The 17,484-nt window shown below is 35.3% G+C and overlaps 1 protein-coding gene across 1 annotated transcript; it reads left to right on the top strand.

Annotated features, from left to right (window-relative positions):
- Positions 1 to 201: 201 nt before the first annotated feature.
- Positions 202 to 16,986, top strand: LOC138335402 (ornithine aminotransferase, mitochondrial-like). Its single transcript, XM_069284468.1, has 9 exons — positions 202 to 296; positions 4,257 to 4,462; positions 6,704 to 6,928; positions 7,188 to 7,411; positions 7,965 to 8,137; positions 10,076 to 10,154; positions 12,083 to 12,196; positions 12,723 to 12,861; positions 13,625 to 16,986. Exons 2-9 carry the CDS (start codon positions 4,267 to 4,269, stop codon positions 13,786 to 13,788), a joined length of 1,314 nt encoding a protein of 437 aa, XP_069140569.1. The 5' UTR covers positions 202 to 296; positions 4,257 to 4,266; the 3' UTR covers positions 13,789 to 16,986.
- Positions 16,987 to 17,484: the final 498 nt, after the last annotated feature.

Genomic DNA, 17,484 nt, shown 5'->3' with positions numbered 1-17,484 from the left:
TTTGTGTGGTATGTATATGTGTGTTTTGCTATCGATCATTTTGTATGGATGGAAGAAAGCAATAAAGTTGAATTTATAGTGTTGGTACAAACAGATTTTGATTGTGTATATCCCTATCTCATATGGCTTATACACATGGTCTCGTTCCTCGTGTAATGTGTGTAAATAGACGTGAACTATGTGTGCAGGCTTAACTGTTATAGTACTGTTGTTCGAGTTATCTCCCCTCTGACTAAAAACCACACGTGTGTATTCCCAGTGTTGTGGAAAGCGATCGAACTGAGTCCTGAGCTTAGGTAGGTAATTGTCAATCATATATGTATCTTGAGCAGCAAACTGGTTTGAATTTCGAACTAAGGTTATTTTGAGCTCATTTTTGAGTTGTGCTCGATACATTCCGCATGATGGACGTCAATAGTTAATCGTCAAACAATGATCAGGCCATCTGTATTTCTGATCAGTACATTGACCTAAAAGCACCGAGATCTTGCGTCACCAATATATGTTTTGTCTTTCAACAGTTCTATATATCAAATACCATGTTTAAGTCACAGCTACAAATACTGGCAAAGTTATATTCAGTAGAAATATTGCTTTAATTGTCCGTCTGTTTAGATAACGGTACCAGTTCGTATATTCGTCAACACTGAACAAGGGTTATTTACGTTATTTAATTTGCAGAATACACAAGCAAGTGACTATTTGTGCAACGTGAAATAGATTTTATACATTTTAATGTTGTTCAAATCATTCTGACATGGGAAACGCGGACAGCACAGTATAATTTTGTACAGCACAAATATTTTTTTAAGAATTACCCCAGAAAGAGCCCCACAATCACGGAGGTGTGTCGGCTTAAACCAATGACATATTCTTTTATTAGCAAGGTGAAGGCTAAATCAGGGTAACTAACGGATACTTGCCAATTCCAATACACTAACCACAATGTATATATGTAGTCTTATGAAAGGATTGCAATATGCGTGTGATCTTGTGAATCATGATTTGTATTTATAATTGAAGTATATTGCTTCTGCATCTTCTAATAATTAATTTGATTAATATGATTTATAAAACAGTAATACCTAATTTATCTTTTTTCTTTATTTCCTTATACATTATCAGTTTATACATTAATTGTAGCTAGGATTTATAAGTATACGTCCTTTATTGTAGTTTAATTTGTTTATATTTCTTATACTAGCTGTTCCAGCCAGCATCACTTGAAGGGGGACAATTTAAATGTATTTTAGCTAGGCATATTATTATTTCTTAATGAAAAAAACATAAGATGTTGTGGCCCTGCAGATGCAGTTTTCTTACAGGTGATAAATAGCCTACTTTCATTCAGGGCCTGAATTGTACATCTACATTTGTATAGTGCACAAAAAAAATTGAAATCATTCCAAATACTGTATCAATTATAAATTGTACAATATGATGGAGTATGACTAATAGATATAAGCCAATGTGTCTATCAATGTTCACATGAAGTTCAATGTACTGCACAGTCATCAGAGACTATTTCCCAAAGGATGAATTCTTCAGGGTGCAGTCATTTGACCATTATTCTTCTTGTAATTAAGATGCACATTAGATAATCCTTTTGATATTTGACAGGAAACTACATATCTAATATAAAAATCAAAGGTACATAATCAATAAACATACACCATAATGTTGTCTTTAACTTAATCTGTGTTTATTGTTTATGTTTATGTGGAATTTTTTTTATTTCAAAATTACAAACTCTTTACTTATAAAACCCTATATTTCTAACCACATTTTAAGCTCGTTAAGTCCTTTTTTGTGTTTCATTGTTAAAATAGAACAAATCCAACTTGTGACCTGATACCTTAATTGTTCATTCAGATGTCAGGGAATTTGATATTTTGTGATCCATGTTACTGTATATGTACAATGTATATAGGTAGACAGAATTACTTTAAATGTAAATTGTTAAAAAAAAGTTGAATACATTTACTGATGTGTTTCTATCCATCTCACATGTAAATTGTAAAAAAAAGTTGAATACATTAACTAAGGTATTTCTATCCATCTCGTCCTGTCTGACAACTACTGGTGTATCATATGGCGGGGTTTCCATACCAACCAAGGACATACAGGTACATTTGATGTATCATATTCCTTCCAACTACTGCCACCATCTCTATAAGCACCCCTTAATTCCCCTTTGTAAGGCCTCAATTTCACTGACCTCAAATACTGAAAATATGAAAACTTCAGGTTTCTTTATTTGATCTCTTGTGCCAATTTATTTATGACTTACTTTGTGGAATGATTTGATTAATGAAAGGCAGCATGTCCATCAACTTCACTAGCCAAGGGTATTAGTCCGATTCTCTTTCTACTACCCTTGGCATATCTCACTTCAGAACGGGTGTTCCCGCACTGCGCCACCTGCTGGATCACCGCAGTTGCGCCCCTTCCATTTAGGTAATAATAAGCAACCAATTAAAAAGCTTGTATCATTGTTGTATGGTTGAAAAAATGGCAGCGCCCTATGAAACACGCGTGTTGTTTGCGACAGATTCAAAATACCAAAGATGAACATGTGTGTGAGTCATTTGTTTATTAGTAAGTTCGGACACCAGTTTTTGTGTTTTATGCAGAAGTTCTGCAATGTCCAATTTTGTAACAAGATCCCAGTATATATTTTAATTGTTTGATTTGTGAAACATAAATCCACACGTACTTTCCAATCTGTTTGGAGAACAACGTCTCCAAGACGTTCATTTAGCTGGTATAAAACATCTAATTGATTAAATAGATAGTAATATAACTCCGCTAGGAGTTGATGTTGACAGGCATGACATGCCTGATGCCTCAATATACAAATGTAGGTCACTATACTATCGCTTCAGTTAGTTTTGTTGACATATCAAAGCTGCGTTTTCATTGGATGCCTGAACCTAGCCGCATCCAATCAAAATTTGAAAGCAAAAACACCTGTTCTGAAGTGAGATATGCCAAGGGTAGTAGGAAGAGAATCGGACTTAATACCCATGGCTAGCGAAGTTGCTTGTCCATATCTGTTATATAAGTTACTGACTACCTTGTTCGACCCAATAAAAACCCCGCCCTACTTTTACGAAACTAAAAATGAGTTTCTTAAAAACAGTAAGGGGACAGAGGTAGCTGAGTGTTTAAGATGTCCTAACATATTACCACAAGCCCTCCACCTCTGGGATGTCGGTTTGAATCCCATGTGGGGCAGTTGCCAGGTGATGACCGCTGGTCGGTGGTTTTTCTCCGGATACTCTGGCTTTCCTCCACCAACAAACCTGGCACGTCCTAAAATGACCCTGGCTGTTAATAGGATGTTAAACTAATAAAACTACTAAAAACGATAATAATAAGAGAAAATACGTATTGATGACTTAAGATAAGGTTACAGCACCAAACAATATTGCATGTTTTATCCACGTAATGTATGTTTACAGTGGAGATTCATTTCGCTGTTTTGCTGTCTGTCGCAGTGATAATCCACAAAGGAGCGGTATTTAGGACGACGATGCGAAATATAATACGACCTGCATTATGAAAATTAACATTCAATGTATTTTAATTAAATTGTTTAGGAATTGATAATTAGTTTGTAGTGACATTAAGTTAATAACTTTTCCGGCTCTACAACATTATCAATCTTGTTTTATGTTCCCATTTTTTAAATCAAAAGTCGTTTCGGAAAGGTAGTCGGCTTTTAAAATCCAGGTTTTCTGTTATTATAGGTAACATATATAGAAGATCACGTCGGGATGATTGTATCTATCGTACAATTACAATCGATACATGCATGTATTATTATTTTGGAACTGATACTCGATGGTAACATCTGCTATCTGGATAGTACAAACACACGTTTCATATGAATGGAATTGAAATCCTCCTCTGACAAATTGCATTCATCAACATTATCCATAATTCAGTACGAATGAGATAATACGAAAATCTCGGTAATACATAACAATTTCTGAGTCCTCTGGGTACTTTTGTGTTGTTTTAAACCCATATACATGTAATGTGAAGTGCCAAAACCAGTGTTGGCGAATTGTGACCTAGGTATGTTTTGATAATTGTTCACTATGTAACAACTAGGTTAGACTATAATTCATTTCTTCATTCTCTGTCCTTAAGAGATATATCTCAAACAGAATCTCACGGATCCATTGATATTAAAGCCATGCAAAACTTTCTCTTTGGAAACATTCGAGATTCTTTTTATTATGTTTCAGAAATCTTATCATGATGAGTGTGATCAGCAAGTCCGTAACCATGGCAATGAGAAGTGCCGCCCGAAGAGCCACAATGTCAACAAGTGCGGCCACCCACACAGCAAACAAGAAAATCGGAGAGAAGTCGGAGGCAGTATTTGCAAAGGAACAGAAATATGGTGCCCATAATTATGGTCCGATTCCTGTGGCCTTGTGTCGTGCAGAAGGTAAGTAACAACACAAGACCCTGTGTCATGGAGAACGTAAGTGAAAACACAAGGCCCTGTGTCATGGAAAAGGTCAGTGACAACACAAGACCCTGTGTCATGGAGAAGGTATGTGAAAACACAAGGCCCTGTGTCATGGAAAAGGTCAGTGACAACACAAGACTCTGTGTCATGGAGAAGGTAAGTAACAACACAAGGCCCTGTGTCGTAAAGAAGGTAAGTAACAATACAAGGCCCTGTGTCATGGAGAAGTTAAGTGACAACACAAGGCTCTATGTCATGGAGAAGGTAAGAAACAACACAAAGCCCTGTATCTTAGAGAAGGTAAGTGACAATACAAGGCCCTGTGTGGTGTAGAAGGTAAGAAACAACACAAAGCCCTGTGTCATAGAGAAGGTAAAAACAACTCAAAGCCCTGTGTCGCAGAGAAGGTAAAAAACAACACAAAGCCATGTGTCATAGAGAAGGTAAGAAACAACACAAGGCCCTGTGTCGTGTAGAAGGTAAGAAACAACACAAAGCCCTGTGTCGTAGAGAAGGTAAGAAACAACACAAGGCCCTGTGTCGTGGAAAAGATGGGTAACAACACAGACCCTGTGTCAGAGAGAAAATAAGTAACAACACAAGGCCCAGTGTCGTGGAGAAGGTAAGAAAAAACACAAAGCCCTGTGTCGTAGAGAAGGTAAGAAACAACACAAGGCCCTGTGTCATGGAAAAGGTAGGCTACAACACACTGCCCTGTGTCGTGGAGAAGGTGGGTTACAACACAAGGCCCTGTGTCATGGCCCTGTGTCTTGGAGAAGGTAAGAAACAACACAAAGCCCTGTGTCATAGAGAAGGTAAGAAACAACACAAGGCCCTGTGATGTGGAAAAGATGGGTAACAACACAAGGCTCTGTGTCATGGAAAAGGTAAGAAACAAGTCAACACAAGACCTTGTATCATGAAAAAGGTAAATAACAGCACAAAGCCCTATGTCATGGAGAAGTAACCACATAAGGCCCTGTGTCGTGGATAAGGTAAGTGAATACACAAAGCCCTGTGTCACAGAGAAGGTACGAAACAACACAAAGCCCTGTGTTTTAGAGAAGGTAAGTGACAACACAATGTCCTGTGTCATAGAGGAGGTAAGAAACAACACAAGACGCTGTGTCATGTGAAAGGTGGGTTACAACACATGGCCCTGTGTGGAGAAGGTGGGTTACAACACACGGCCCTGTGTCGTGGAGAAGGTGGGTTACAACACAAGGCCCTGTGTCATGGAAAAGGTCAGTAACAACAAAAGACCCTGTGTCATGGAGAAGATAAGAAACAACACAAAGCCCTGTGTTATGGAGAAGTTAAGTGACAACACATGGCCCTGTGTCGCGGAAAAGGTAAGTGACAACACAAGGCCCTGTGTCATGGAGAAGGTAAATAACAGCACAAGGCCCTGTGTCGCAGAGAAGGTAGAGAAGGTAAGAAACAACTTAAAACCCTTTGTCATGGAGAAGGTAACTTACAACACAGGGCCCTGCTTCAATGGAAAGGTATTAGTCATAGTAACAGCACAAGGCCCTGTGCCGCTGAGAAGATTAGTAACAACTGAAAAATAACTGTGTTGTTGAGAAGGTAATCACATGTATATAACATTGCATATCAATGTGTGTATGCAGTGTGTACTTTGTGTGTGCATGCAGTGTGTATTACATGTGTGTATGGCATTGTATATTACATGTGTGTATGACATTGTGTTTTCTATGTGGGTATGATATTGTGTGTTACAGGTATGTATGTCATTGTGTATTACAGGGGTGTATGACACTGTATATTACATATGTGTGTGACATTGTGTAGTACAGGTGTGTATGACATTGTATTTTACATGTGGGTATGACATTGTGTATAACAGGTGTTTATGAAATTGTGTATTAGAGGTGTGTATGATATTGTGTATTACAGGTGTGTATGACATTGTGTATTACAGGTGTGTGTGACATTGTGTATTACAGGTGTGTATGATTTTGTATATTACATGTGTGTATGATTTTGTATATTACAGGTGTGTATGATATTGTGTATTACAGGTGTGTATGATATTGTGTATTACAGGTGTGTATGATATTGTGTATTACAGGTGTGTATGATATTGTGTATTACATGTGTGTATGATTTTGTATATTACATGTGTGTATGATATTGTATATTACAGGTGTGTATGATATTGTGTATTACAGGTGTGTATGATATTGTGTATTCCAGGTGTACATGTATGGGATGTAGAGGGTAATCAGTACTACGACTTCCTCAGTGCCTACAGTGCAGTGAATCAGGGCCACTGTCACCCGAAGATCATCAAGGCACTCAAAGATCAGGCGGATATCCTTACACTGACGTCCCGTGCATTCTACACCAACGTCCTTGGCGAATATGAGGAGTACATGAACAGTCTTTTTGGTTACGATAAAGTACTGCCCATGAATACAGGTATTGTTTGTAAAGTTCATAATGGATTTTAATCAAATTTGGTCAGAAACATCTTTGAGTTGAGGGGATAAGATTTTACATAGGAATAGAGTGAGTAGAGAGAATTCCTTTAAATCACTACTAGTCATAATGTACAGAATGGATTGTGACAAAATTTAATGAGAAACATCTTTGGGAAGGGGGATTAGGTACCTGCCTGAACGGGAGATAATTTTATGATATGCAAAGACGGAATAGACCTCTAGCGTACTTGATGTAGGTGTGGAGGCTGGAGAGACGGCCTGTAAACTGGCCAGGAAATGGGCCTACCAGGTCAAGAAGGTGCCTGCTGACCAGGCAAGGATTATATTTGCTGACGGCAACTTCTGGGGTCGCACCTTGGCAGCCATATCCAGTTCCACAGATCCATCAAGCTATGCCGGGTATGGCCCTTTTATGCCAGGGTTCGGGCTTGTTCCCTACAATGATATAGACGCATTGGAGGTGAGCATACATAATAACTATGTTTTAATAAATTGGTGTAAGTAAAGAACTGTTTCTCTATGTTTTCTATGACTTGATTTTGAAAGAGAATTAAAATTTTGTTATTTTATTTACTCTAAAGATGCTCCACCGCTGAAAAATGGTATTTTTTCACTATTAAAAACAGGAGCAGACGATGTAGTATTTTTCTTCAGTTACAAAAGTTACTTAATTTACACCATTACCGCCATTGAAAAGTTTGAGCTTCTAATTTTACTTCAAGTTGAAAATGTTAAAAACAATTAATTGCATCCCGAAAAAATTCTGTGGCACTATATCCTATATGGAATGAAGTACTGATTGCTCATGCACCAAAGGCAAAATCAGTTAATTTGCATTATTTTTGTGTTAATTAGACATATATATACACGATCAAACACCAAGTATTGTTCAAATGATGAATATCATTTATGCTCTGTCGGCAATGGAGCATCTTTAGACATCTACAGAGATTGATAGATAGACCATGTTACCATGAGACTATTGATGTAAGAAAATGTTTTCTATTTGATAGAAAGAACTACAGAATCCCAACACATGTGCTTACATGGTGGAGCCCATCCAAGGAGAGGCTGGTGTGGTCGTCCCCGACGACGGCTACCTCACCAAGGTCAGACAACTCTGCGACAAATATAACGTCCTCTGGATTGCTGACGAGGTTCAGACTGGGCTCGCAAGGACGGGAAAGTAAAAACAATTTACTATCATTGACTGAGGAAACAGTAAACTGACTTTCTTCTGCGAGCCAAATTAATATCTATATCATTTATATTGATAAGAATTTCAGTTCAATTTTAAATCTGAAAATATTAATCTTTCTTATCTTGTTTTGAAATGAAAATAAAAAAAAAATCTGTGTTGTTATTTATAGACGACCTGTTTTTATTTATATTTCTAGACGTCTGTGTTATTATTTATAGATGTCAGTGTTGTTATTTATAGACGTCCGTGTTATTATTTATAGACGCTAGTGTTATCATTTATAAACGCCTGTGTTGTTATTTATAGATGCCTTTGTTATTATTTATAGATGTCTGTGTTGTTATTTATGGACGCTTGTGTTGTTATTTATAGATGTCTGTGTTGTTATTTATGGACGCCTGTGTTATCATTTATAGACGCCTGTGTTGTTATTTATAGATGCCTTTGTTATTATTTATAGATGTCTGTGTTGTTATTTATGGACGCTTGTGTTATTGTTTATAGATGTCTGTGTTGTTATTTATAGACGCCTGTGTTATCATTTATAGACGCCTGTGTTATTATTTATAGATGTCTGTGTTGTTATTTATGGACGCTTGTGTTATTGTTTATAGATGTCTGTGTTGTTATTTATGGACGCTTGTGTTATTATTTATAGATGTCTGTGTTGTTATTTATAGACGCCTGTGTTATTATTTATAGATGTCTGTGTCGTTATTTATAGATGTCTGTGTTGTTATTTATAGATGTCTGTGTTGTTATTTATAGAGGTCTGTGTTGTTATTTATAGATGTCTGTGTTGTTATTTATAGAGGTCTGTGTTGTTATTTATAGAGGTCTGTGTTGTTATTTATAGATGTCTGTGTTATTGTTTATAGATGTCTGTGTTGTTATTTATAGATGCCTTTGTTATTATTTATAGATGTCTGTGTTGTTATTTATGGACGCTTGTGTTATTATTTATAGATGTCTGTGTTGTTATTTATAGATGTCTGTGTTGTTATTTATGGACGCTTGTGTTATTATTTATAGATGTCTCTGTTGTTATTTATAGATGTCTGTGTTGTTATTTAAAGATGTCTGTGTTGTTATTTATGGACGCTTGTGTTGTTATTTATAGATGTCTGTGTTGTTATTTATGGACGCTTGTGTTATTATTTATATATGTCTGTGTGTTATTAATAGATATCTGTGTTGTTATTTAAAGATGCCTGTGTTGTTATTTATAGACGCCTGTGTTGTTATTTATAGATATCTGTGTTGTTATTTATATCTATAGATGCTAGGTTGTTATTTATAGATGTCTGTGTTGTTATTTATATCTATAGATGCTAGGTTGTTATTTATAGATGTCTGTGTTGTTATTTATATCTATAGATGCTAGGTTGTTATTTATAGATGTCTGTGTTGTTATTTATATCTATAGATGCTAGGTTGTTATTTATAGATGTCTGTGTTGTTATTTATATCTATAGATGCTAGGTTGTTATTTATAGATGTCTGTGTTGTTATTTATAGATGTCTGTGTTGTTATTTATAGATGTCTGTGTTGTTATTTATAGATGTCTGTGTTGTTATTTATAGATGTCTGTGTTATTATTTATAGATGTCTGTGTTGTTATTTATGGACGCTTGTGTTGTTATTTATAGATGTCTGTGTTGTTATTTATGGACGCTTGTGTTATTATTTATATATGTCTGTGTGTTATTAATAGATATCTGTGTTGTTATTAATAGATATCTGTGTTGTTATTTAAAGATGCCTGTGTTGTTATTTATAGACGCCTGTGTTGTTATTTATAGATATCTGTGTTGTTATTTATATCTATAGATGCTAGGTTGTTATTTATAGATGTCTGTGTTGTTATTTATATCTATAGATGCTAGGTTGTTATTTATAGATGCTTGTGCTGTTATTTATAGACGCCTGTGTGTGGACCATGAAAATGTCCGCCCTGACATTGTGTTGCTTGGTAAAGCTTTGTCAGGAGGAGTCCTGCCTGTAAGTATATCAAAGAGTTATCTCTCCTTGCATGATTCTGTATTTACATATTATAGAGTATCTGCCCTTGAATGATTCTGTATCTACATATTACAGAGTTATCTGCCCTTGAATGATTTTGTATTTACATATCTTAAAGTAGCTGTCCTTCTTAGAAGGTATTAATTGTTATATCATATGTTCATACATCAGCATAATGTTATATTTTAGCCCACCATAATCAGATGGTAGGCTATTCAAATCCTCTTTGTCTGTGGTCCGTCGTCCGTCCATCCATCCTTCCTTCCGTCCATCCTTCTGTCCGTCCGTCCGTTAACAATGCTTGTTCCTGCTATTTCCCCTAGGACCTTAGTTGTACATATTGCATTTTGGGACCAATCGGTCAACAAGTTGGCCAACAGGCGATCATCTTGGATTTTGATAGTTAAAGTTTGTTACCGCTATTTCTCATTAACATCTGAATGGATCTTTCTTTAATTTCATATGTAAGTTCCCCTAGGACCCTAGTTGTGCATATTGGATTTTGGGACCGATCGGTCAACAAGATGGCCGACAGGCAGCCATCTTGGATTTTGATAGTTAAAGTTTGTTACCACTATTTCTCAAAAAGTACTGCAGGGATTTTTTTCAAATTTCACATGTAGGTTCCCCTAGGGCCCTAGTTGTGCATATTACATTTTAGGATCGATCAGTCAACAAGATGGCCATAAGGCGTCCATCTTGGATTTTGATAGTTAAAAGTTGTATCGCTATTTCTCAGGAAGTACTGAAGGGATCGTTCTTAAATTTCATATGTAGGTTCCCCTAGGGCCCTTGTTGTGCATATTGCGTTTTGGGACCGATCGGTCGACAAGATGGCCGCCTGGCAGTCACCTACAATTTTGATAGTTAAAGTTTGTTATCGCTATTTCTCAGAAAGTACTGAGGGCATCTGTCTCAAATTTCATATGTAGGTTCCCCTTAGGCCCTTCTTGTGCAAATTACATTTTATAACTGATTGGTCAACAAGATGGCTGAACGGCCGCCATCTTGGATTTTGATAGTTACCGCTATTTCTCAGAAAGTACTGAAGGGATCTCTCTCAAATTCCATGCGTAGGCTCCCCTTGTACCCTAGTTGTGCATAATGCCTTTTGGGACTGATCGGTCAACAAGATGGTCTACCGGTTCCCATCTTAGGTTTAATTGTTGAAGTTTGTTACCGCTATTTCTTAGAAAGTACTATAGCGATCTGTCTCAAATTTCATATGTAGTGTATTTGAAAAAGTTTAAAAGCAGGAAAAAGATCACTCTTTCCATTATCAGACATAGATCATTCTTTGGTATGCGCCAAGATCCCTCTGGGATCTCTTGTTTTAAAAGAAAACAATGGAATTTTCATTCACAATCTAATGAGATCACAATTGATACCCAACTGCAAGGCCTGATAACTCTAAAAAATTTCCATAGCAATCGTCAGGGTAAAATGTTCACACCCTGACTCATCCCCGATTTTCCACAGATTACTATCTCTGTTTTTGTATCTGGACTATGTCCTAGTAGCACAGTAGTAGAAGGCATTTTTAGGGAAAAAACTAAGAACATCCAGGCCTACAGAGACTTAAGTTTATTCTTACTTTGTTTGAAGATTTGTAGAGAGAAAAAACCCAATTTCATAGCTAAACAATGTACTGTTATCTTTAAGGACCAAAATACTAGTCCAATCTGTTGTCGCACACAGAGTCTTCAGTTTTGCCTCTGGAATATTGAGGATGATTTCAATTCCAAAACATTTTTCAGAAAGCTCTTGTCTATGAATATTCGGCCCATCATACTATGATCGGAAATACTTATCAAACAAATGTTTAGCAATAAATGAATATTTAAAAAAATCTAAATTGATGCTTTTAATTCAAAATTTTATAAGTTGGCAATATTTCCTCTTTGTAGGTATCGGCTATTTTGGCTGATGATCCAGTGATGTTAACGATACAGCCGGGAGAACATGGCTCCACGTACGGGGGTAACCCTCTCGCATGTAAAGTAGCGATAGCTGCCCTTCAGGTTAGTCTGGATCTACTGATTATTTTGTTGTGGACATATTATGTATACGTCAAGTTCAGATAAATATTATTATTAACGCCCCAGAGAAACCCCACTTGATCAGGCAGGTGACTTCTGAACTTTTCACATCCGTGCCGTGTCTAGTGGAAGGTGAGTCTGGCTCAATCACTTCAGTTTCATAAAATTTCATATGAAATGAACACAAATTTAAGATACATTTTATCACTTTACTACAACAGCATATATTTCGGAAAATCTTGCATCAAATGTACATTTTTATTGTTAATATCCATAATGAAGAATTTCTAATCAATGTAAATCGCTCCTGGTCATATTACAATAATGACATACAAAAATATTACATGGACAAAACCAATGGACATCTGGCGGATTGTGTGGCATAAATCTGTATTGTATGACTGTTCGAAAAACAAAAGGAATTTGAAAAATTTCAAGCATAATCAGATATCATATGAAATTGAAGGTGGCCATCTTGAATTATGATTGATGTTGTTACATATTGTAGGTGTTGGAGGAGGAGAAGCTGGCGGAGAGAGCTGATCACCTGGGGAATATTCTCCGTAAGGAACTGGCGGAGCTCCCTAAGGATCTAGTGAAGACTGTGAGAGGAAAGGGCCTGCTTAACGCCATTGTAATCAATGAGAGTAAGTTATGCCTTAAAGTCAGTGTACTGTAAACAGAACTTTCTTTTGCGTGCGAAATATTTTCCCGAAATTCACAATCCAAGTAAATTCATATAAGTTTATTTATTAATTAATATCTACAAAATTCATATTGATAGGAATCGATCTTCAATTTAAAATCCATGAATTTTGCTCTTCGCAAATATGATTTGAAATTGAAATTGCGAAATTTAACAGCCATGAAAGAAAATTTGGCTTACGATATTAGTATTTATTGATCAAGCTAGAAAGTCAAATTTTTGTACATCCTTAAATGACTGTGGCTATTTATAGAACATAAACAAAATCTAAAATTAAATTGCAGTCAAGCTTGTCTATAAAGACCACACAAGGAATTGAGGGAAATGGTCTTTATAGCCAAGTGCACAGGTTGAATTTTGTTGAAATTATTGGTCATTTGGAACCCTAGAAAAGTGGTCTTATTAAGAAGGTGGTCTTTATACAGAGGTGGTCACTAAGACAGGTGTTACTGTATAAGAGATCCAGTAATTATTACAATAGATTCTGAAATGCATATAATCAGAAAATTAATTTTAAGTTTGCATTTTCAAACATGCCCAAGATTTCGATATTACCAGAGCAACATGTTCTTTTTAAAAATGCTTAAGATTTCAATTTTACATAGAACTACATATGATTATTCTTCTAGAATTTTGATTTTTTCTGATTCTTAATTGAAAAACATTTTCAATTATTTTTTAATTGAGATGATTTTTTAATCCAGAGCATGATGCTATGGATGTATGCTTGCGTCTCCGTGACAACGGCCTCCTCGCCAAGCCCACCCACGGCGACATCATCAGATTTGCCCCGCCACTCATCATGACTGAGAACCAAATGCAGGAGTGCATTAGCATCATAAAGAAAACCATCATGGAATTTGTATAAAACTTCACTGAGAGAACACCTGTGACCTCACTCCAGAATTCTGTCGTTTTGCAATGCAGAGTTACCTGCTCTTGTGTTACAGCAGGTTTTGATGATGTCATAAGTCTGTGATTGAAAATTTAATCATGTCATTTTACCCACAAAGTGATGATGTAATATCTCATAAACACATGATGTAATCATTACCTTCCTATAGAAGGGCAGACAAGTCTGTACTACAAAAAGACACAATATGTGGGGTGTTTTTCCAGGGGTTACTATCACTGTCGTAATATCCAACCCTGGAATATTTGTCATATCAAAACTGAAGGTTCTGTCTGCAACAAGAGATGAGCTGTTAAATTGGTCCTTTTGTTACATCAAAAGAATCAAATAATGGAACATTGTGGTTGGCTTTGTTACTTTGAAGTTAAGAATCATTCTCTGTAATCTTTAAAGGCAGTTTCTGCTGGCCTGTGATTTCTCAGTTTTGTTCTCCTGAACTGCCTTCAGTTTTACTATGAGACACATTGTATGCCAAGGGTGGATAAAATGACAGTGATAGTAACCCCTGGAATATAGAGGATGGTGGGTGAATGACATTTCTTTTGGTTGGTGGGCTTATCTATCTTCTAATTAATCAGCATTTATGGTTTGAGAATTGAGATTAACATGCAATATTTGTGCCTGGGGTTGTGCCTGGGGTTTGGATTAAATGGAGTGAGAATCATTATTTTTTCTGAAAAATTAATGTCTTCAGTGCTCAAGAACAGGTTCCCTGGTGGAATCATGTTTAATAATTAGTTTCTCTATACAATGTACTAATTATATGATAATCTATAAAGACTTTGCGAGAAAAAGGTGTGTTAATGTGGTAAGAATATCTTGAAGGAGTTTTTTATCATTTGAAGAATTATTAAACGGGAAAAAAAAATCACCAACACCACTTTGTTGGAATAAATGGCGAATATTGACTTTTGAATAATCCTTAATCCTTTTTATCGGAAATTTAAAATGTCTTCGTCATAATATACGTTGTATAAGTCTGGTATACACACATATAATAGTATAGGTGAACAAAAAGAAAAATTTTCGATGATATATTATAGTAGTTTTATTATCCAAGACATAAGATATAAAGCAGGTATTTTTTTTGGTAGATACTTGACACCTGATATTCTGTATTCCGGATTTGCATATTACAGAGTTATCTGCACTTGCTGGTAGGTATTGATTGTGACGTTGTGTTTTTGCTAGCGTAATGTCATACTTTTCAGAGAAAATGACGTGATTTTCGCTCACAAAATAATGACGTAACAATCGATACCTGCCCGCAGGGGAGCTAACTCTGTAATATGCAAAGACGGAATTGTTGATATAGTGTTACTACTACAAAGTTGTTTAATTTTGCTGTTGTGGACAGGAAGTTCTTTTCTGAGATTGTGAGTTACTGTGTAAAGTACTAGAAACATGTTTTTATCTGATTGATTTTTAAGTTGAAAAGTTAACAATTTTTGTAAAAGCATTTATTTTTATATATGGAAAAGATCTGATGATTTTGACATTTTGTTTTGAAATTTAATCATTAGAATTTTGTTGTTAGATGTGAAATGTTGGTATACTTCAGGAAAATGGTGAAATAGGTAAAACTCTACTCCATGCATCACAAGCTGATTTAGAGTACAAATGTACTTCTGAGTGATTCTGAATGATAAAATCAGCTTTCTTGTGATAGTAGTTTAAAATATTATTTTGTTGTTTGTATTTTTGTAATTAAAAATGCTCCACCGCCAACAGAGCATAAATGATATTCATCATTTGAACAATAATTGGTGTTTAATCATGTATATATATGTCTAATTAACACAAAAAATAATATAAAACAATTTATTTTGCCTTTGGTGCATGCGCAATCAGTACTTCATTGTATATACGATATAGTGCCACAGAATTTTTTCGGGATGCAATTAATTATTTTTTTTATATTTTTAACTTTAAGTTAAATTAGAAGCTCACATTTTCCAATGGTGGTAATGTTGTAGAGTAAGTAACTTTTGTAACCGAAGAAAAAAACTAAATCATCTGCTCTTTTTTTTTCAGTAGTGAAAAAATACTATTTGTCAGCGGTGGAGCATTTCTAAATTAAATGTGTCAAAAGTACAAAATGCATTTTGGTGCAGCCATTTTATGGTTGGATATTGGTAGGAATAATATTTACCAGCATACAATCAGTGCTTTGCCCCATGTTTATTGAGATTCTTATGGTTAAAATTGATTAATAGGAATAGCTGCTAATTTTTAGTTTCAATTAGGACTTCTTTTACTCGAAAAGCAGGAAAGCTAATAGGTAGAGGAATACAGACTCATCTAAGGTTGGTCATTGATAGAATAATTCAAATATCAAGCTTTTCAGGGTTTTGATACAATTGAAGTACTCTGTATTGTAGCATATACAGGACCATGGATGCAGTCAGTTTGGCAAATGATCGAGGACTATTCGAGGAATGCAAATTTGATTTAAAGGTTTTCTATCTTGGTATTACATAAGATTATAAGATCTGTATACAGAGATTTATATAGATAATTATTTTCCCTACAGCTCTGTGTTGCATGATCAAGGAAATCATGACATGAGTAATTTTGTTTGGACACTATTGAAGGAATCAATATGCTAATTGTGCCTTATGATTTATAAAGAAATCCAATTTTGAATGATGTTTATATTTTTGTTGTTGTTGAAGAACTACACCAGCTTGTCTTGAAAAGTGCTTTTGAGGACCTACATATCTGTTACTACATATGTACATCAAATGTAATCAGGGGCTTGGTTACGACCATATATGCTATTGTATTTCGGTTATTAAACAATGTTTATAAAGTCAAGCCCCTGTGATCATTCCAATCTATCGGAGTTACTCCCCTTTGTTCGCGAGATGTTCTCTAGTCTTCACGGAATGAAATCAAGAGAGGCAACTCTTGGTATATCAGAATACCTGTGGTAAAATTTAATAGCAAAAAAAAACCCATTATGTGGAGGTTGAATACTTGTTGGTTTCTGAAATAATAGGATTAATTTTTCCGTTATAGGAATGAGATTTTTTTTATTAGCTAGAGCTTGTATATGTACATGTATCAATGAACCGTTGAGGTCATACACATTATGCATAATAAAGAAATTGTGATGTAAATTTGGTATGACTATCAATAAAAATTACTTAAATATGGTTTGAAATTGTCATTATTTTCTATCTCGCAAATGATACAAATATATCTCCTTTACATTTTTTTTGCATTTAGCAGCATTTAGCAGCATCCATAATTGGTGCAAATTCGACATTGTAACATGGAAGTTAATTTAATTATATTCATGTAAACAATTTCTTTCCTGAAACCATAAATGTCATACATTGGTATATTTGATCATATGACAGGCAAAACAACAAGTGAAAACCTGGACGCATTGATCATGGGAGATTTTAACATGGACCTCCTCAATAAAAATTACTCAAAATATTTAATATAGGAAAATGCGATATTGGAATATCACTTAAATAGTCGACTTTAGTACCCACAGTGATCTGAGAATTAATTACAGTTTATATAATTATGGACTCACCAGAGTGCATGCTCATAGACCAATTTTATGAGTGTTAGGGGTCTTTATAAAAAAAATCGATAAAAAAACCTGGTCTTCATTAATTTAATGTACTATTCACA

The sequence above is a fragment of the Argopecten irradians genome, chromosome 11 (genome assembly GCF_041381155.1).
Source record: "Argopecten irradians isolate NY chromosome 11, Ai_NY, whole genome shotgun sequence".
In the NCBI taxonomy this organism is placed as follows: Eukaryota; Metazoa; Mollusca; class Bivalvia; order Pectinida; family Pectinidae; genus Argopecten; species Argopecten irradians.
This window is presented reverse-complemented; position numbering and strand designations above follow the sequence as displayed.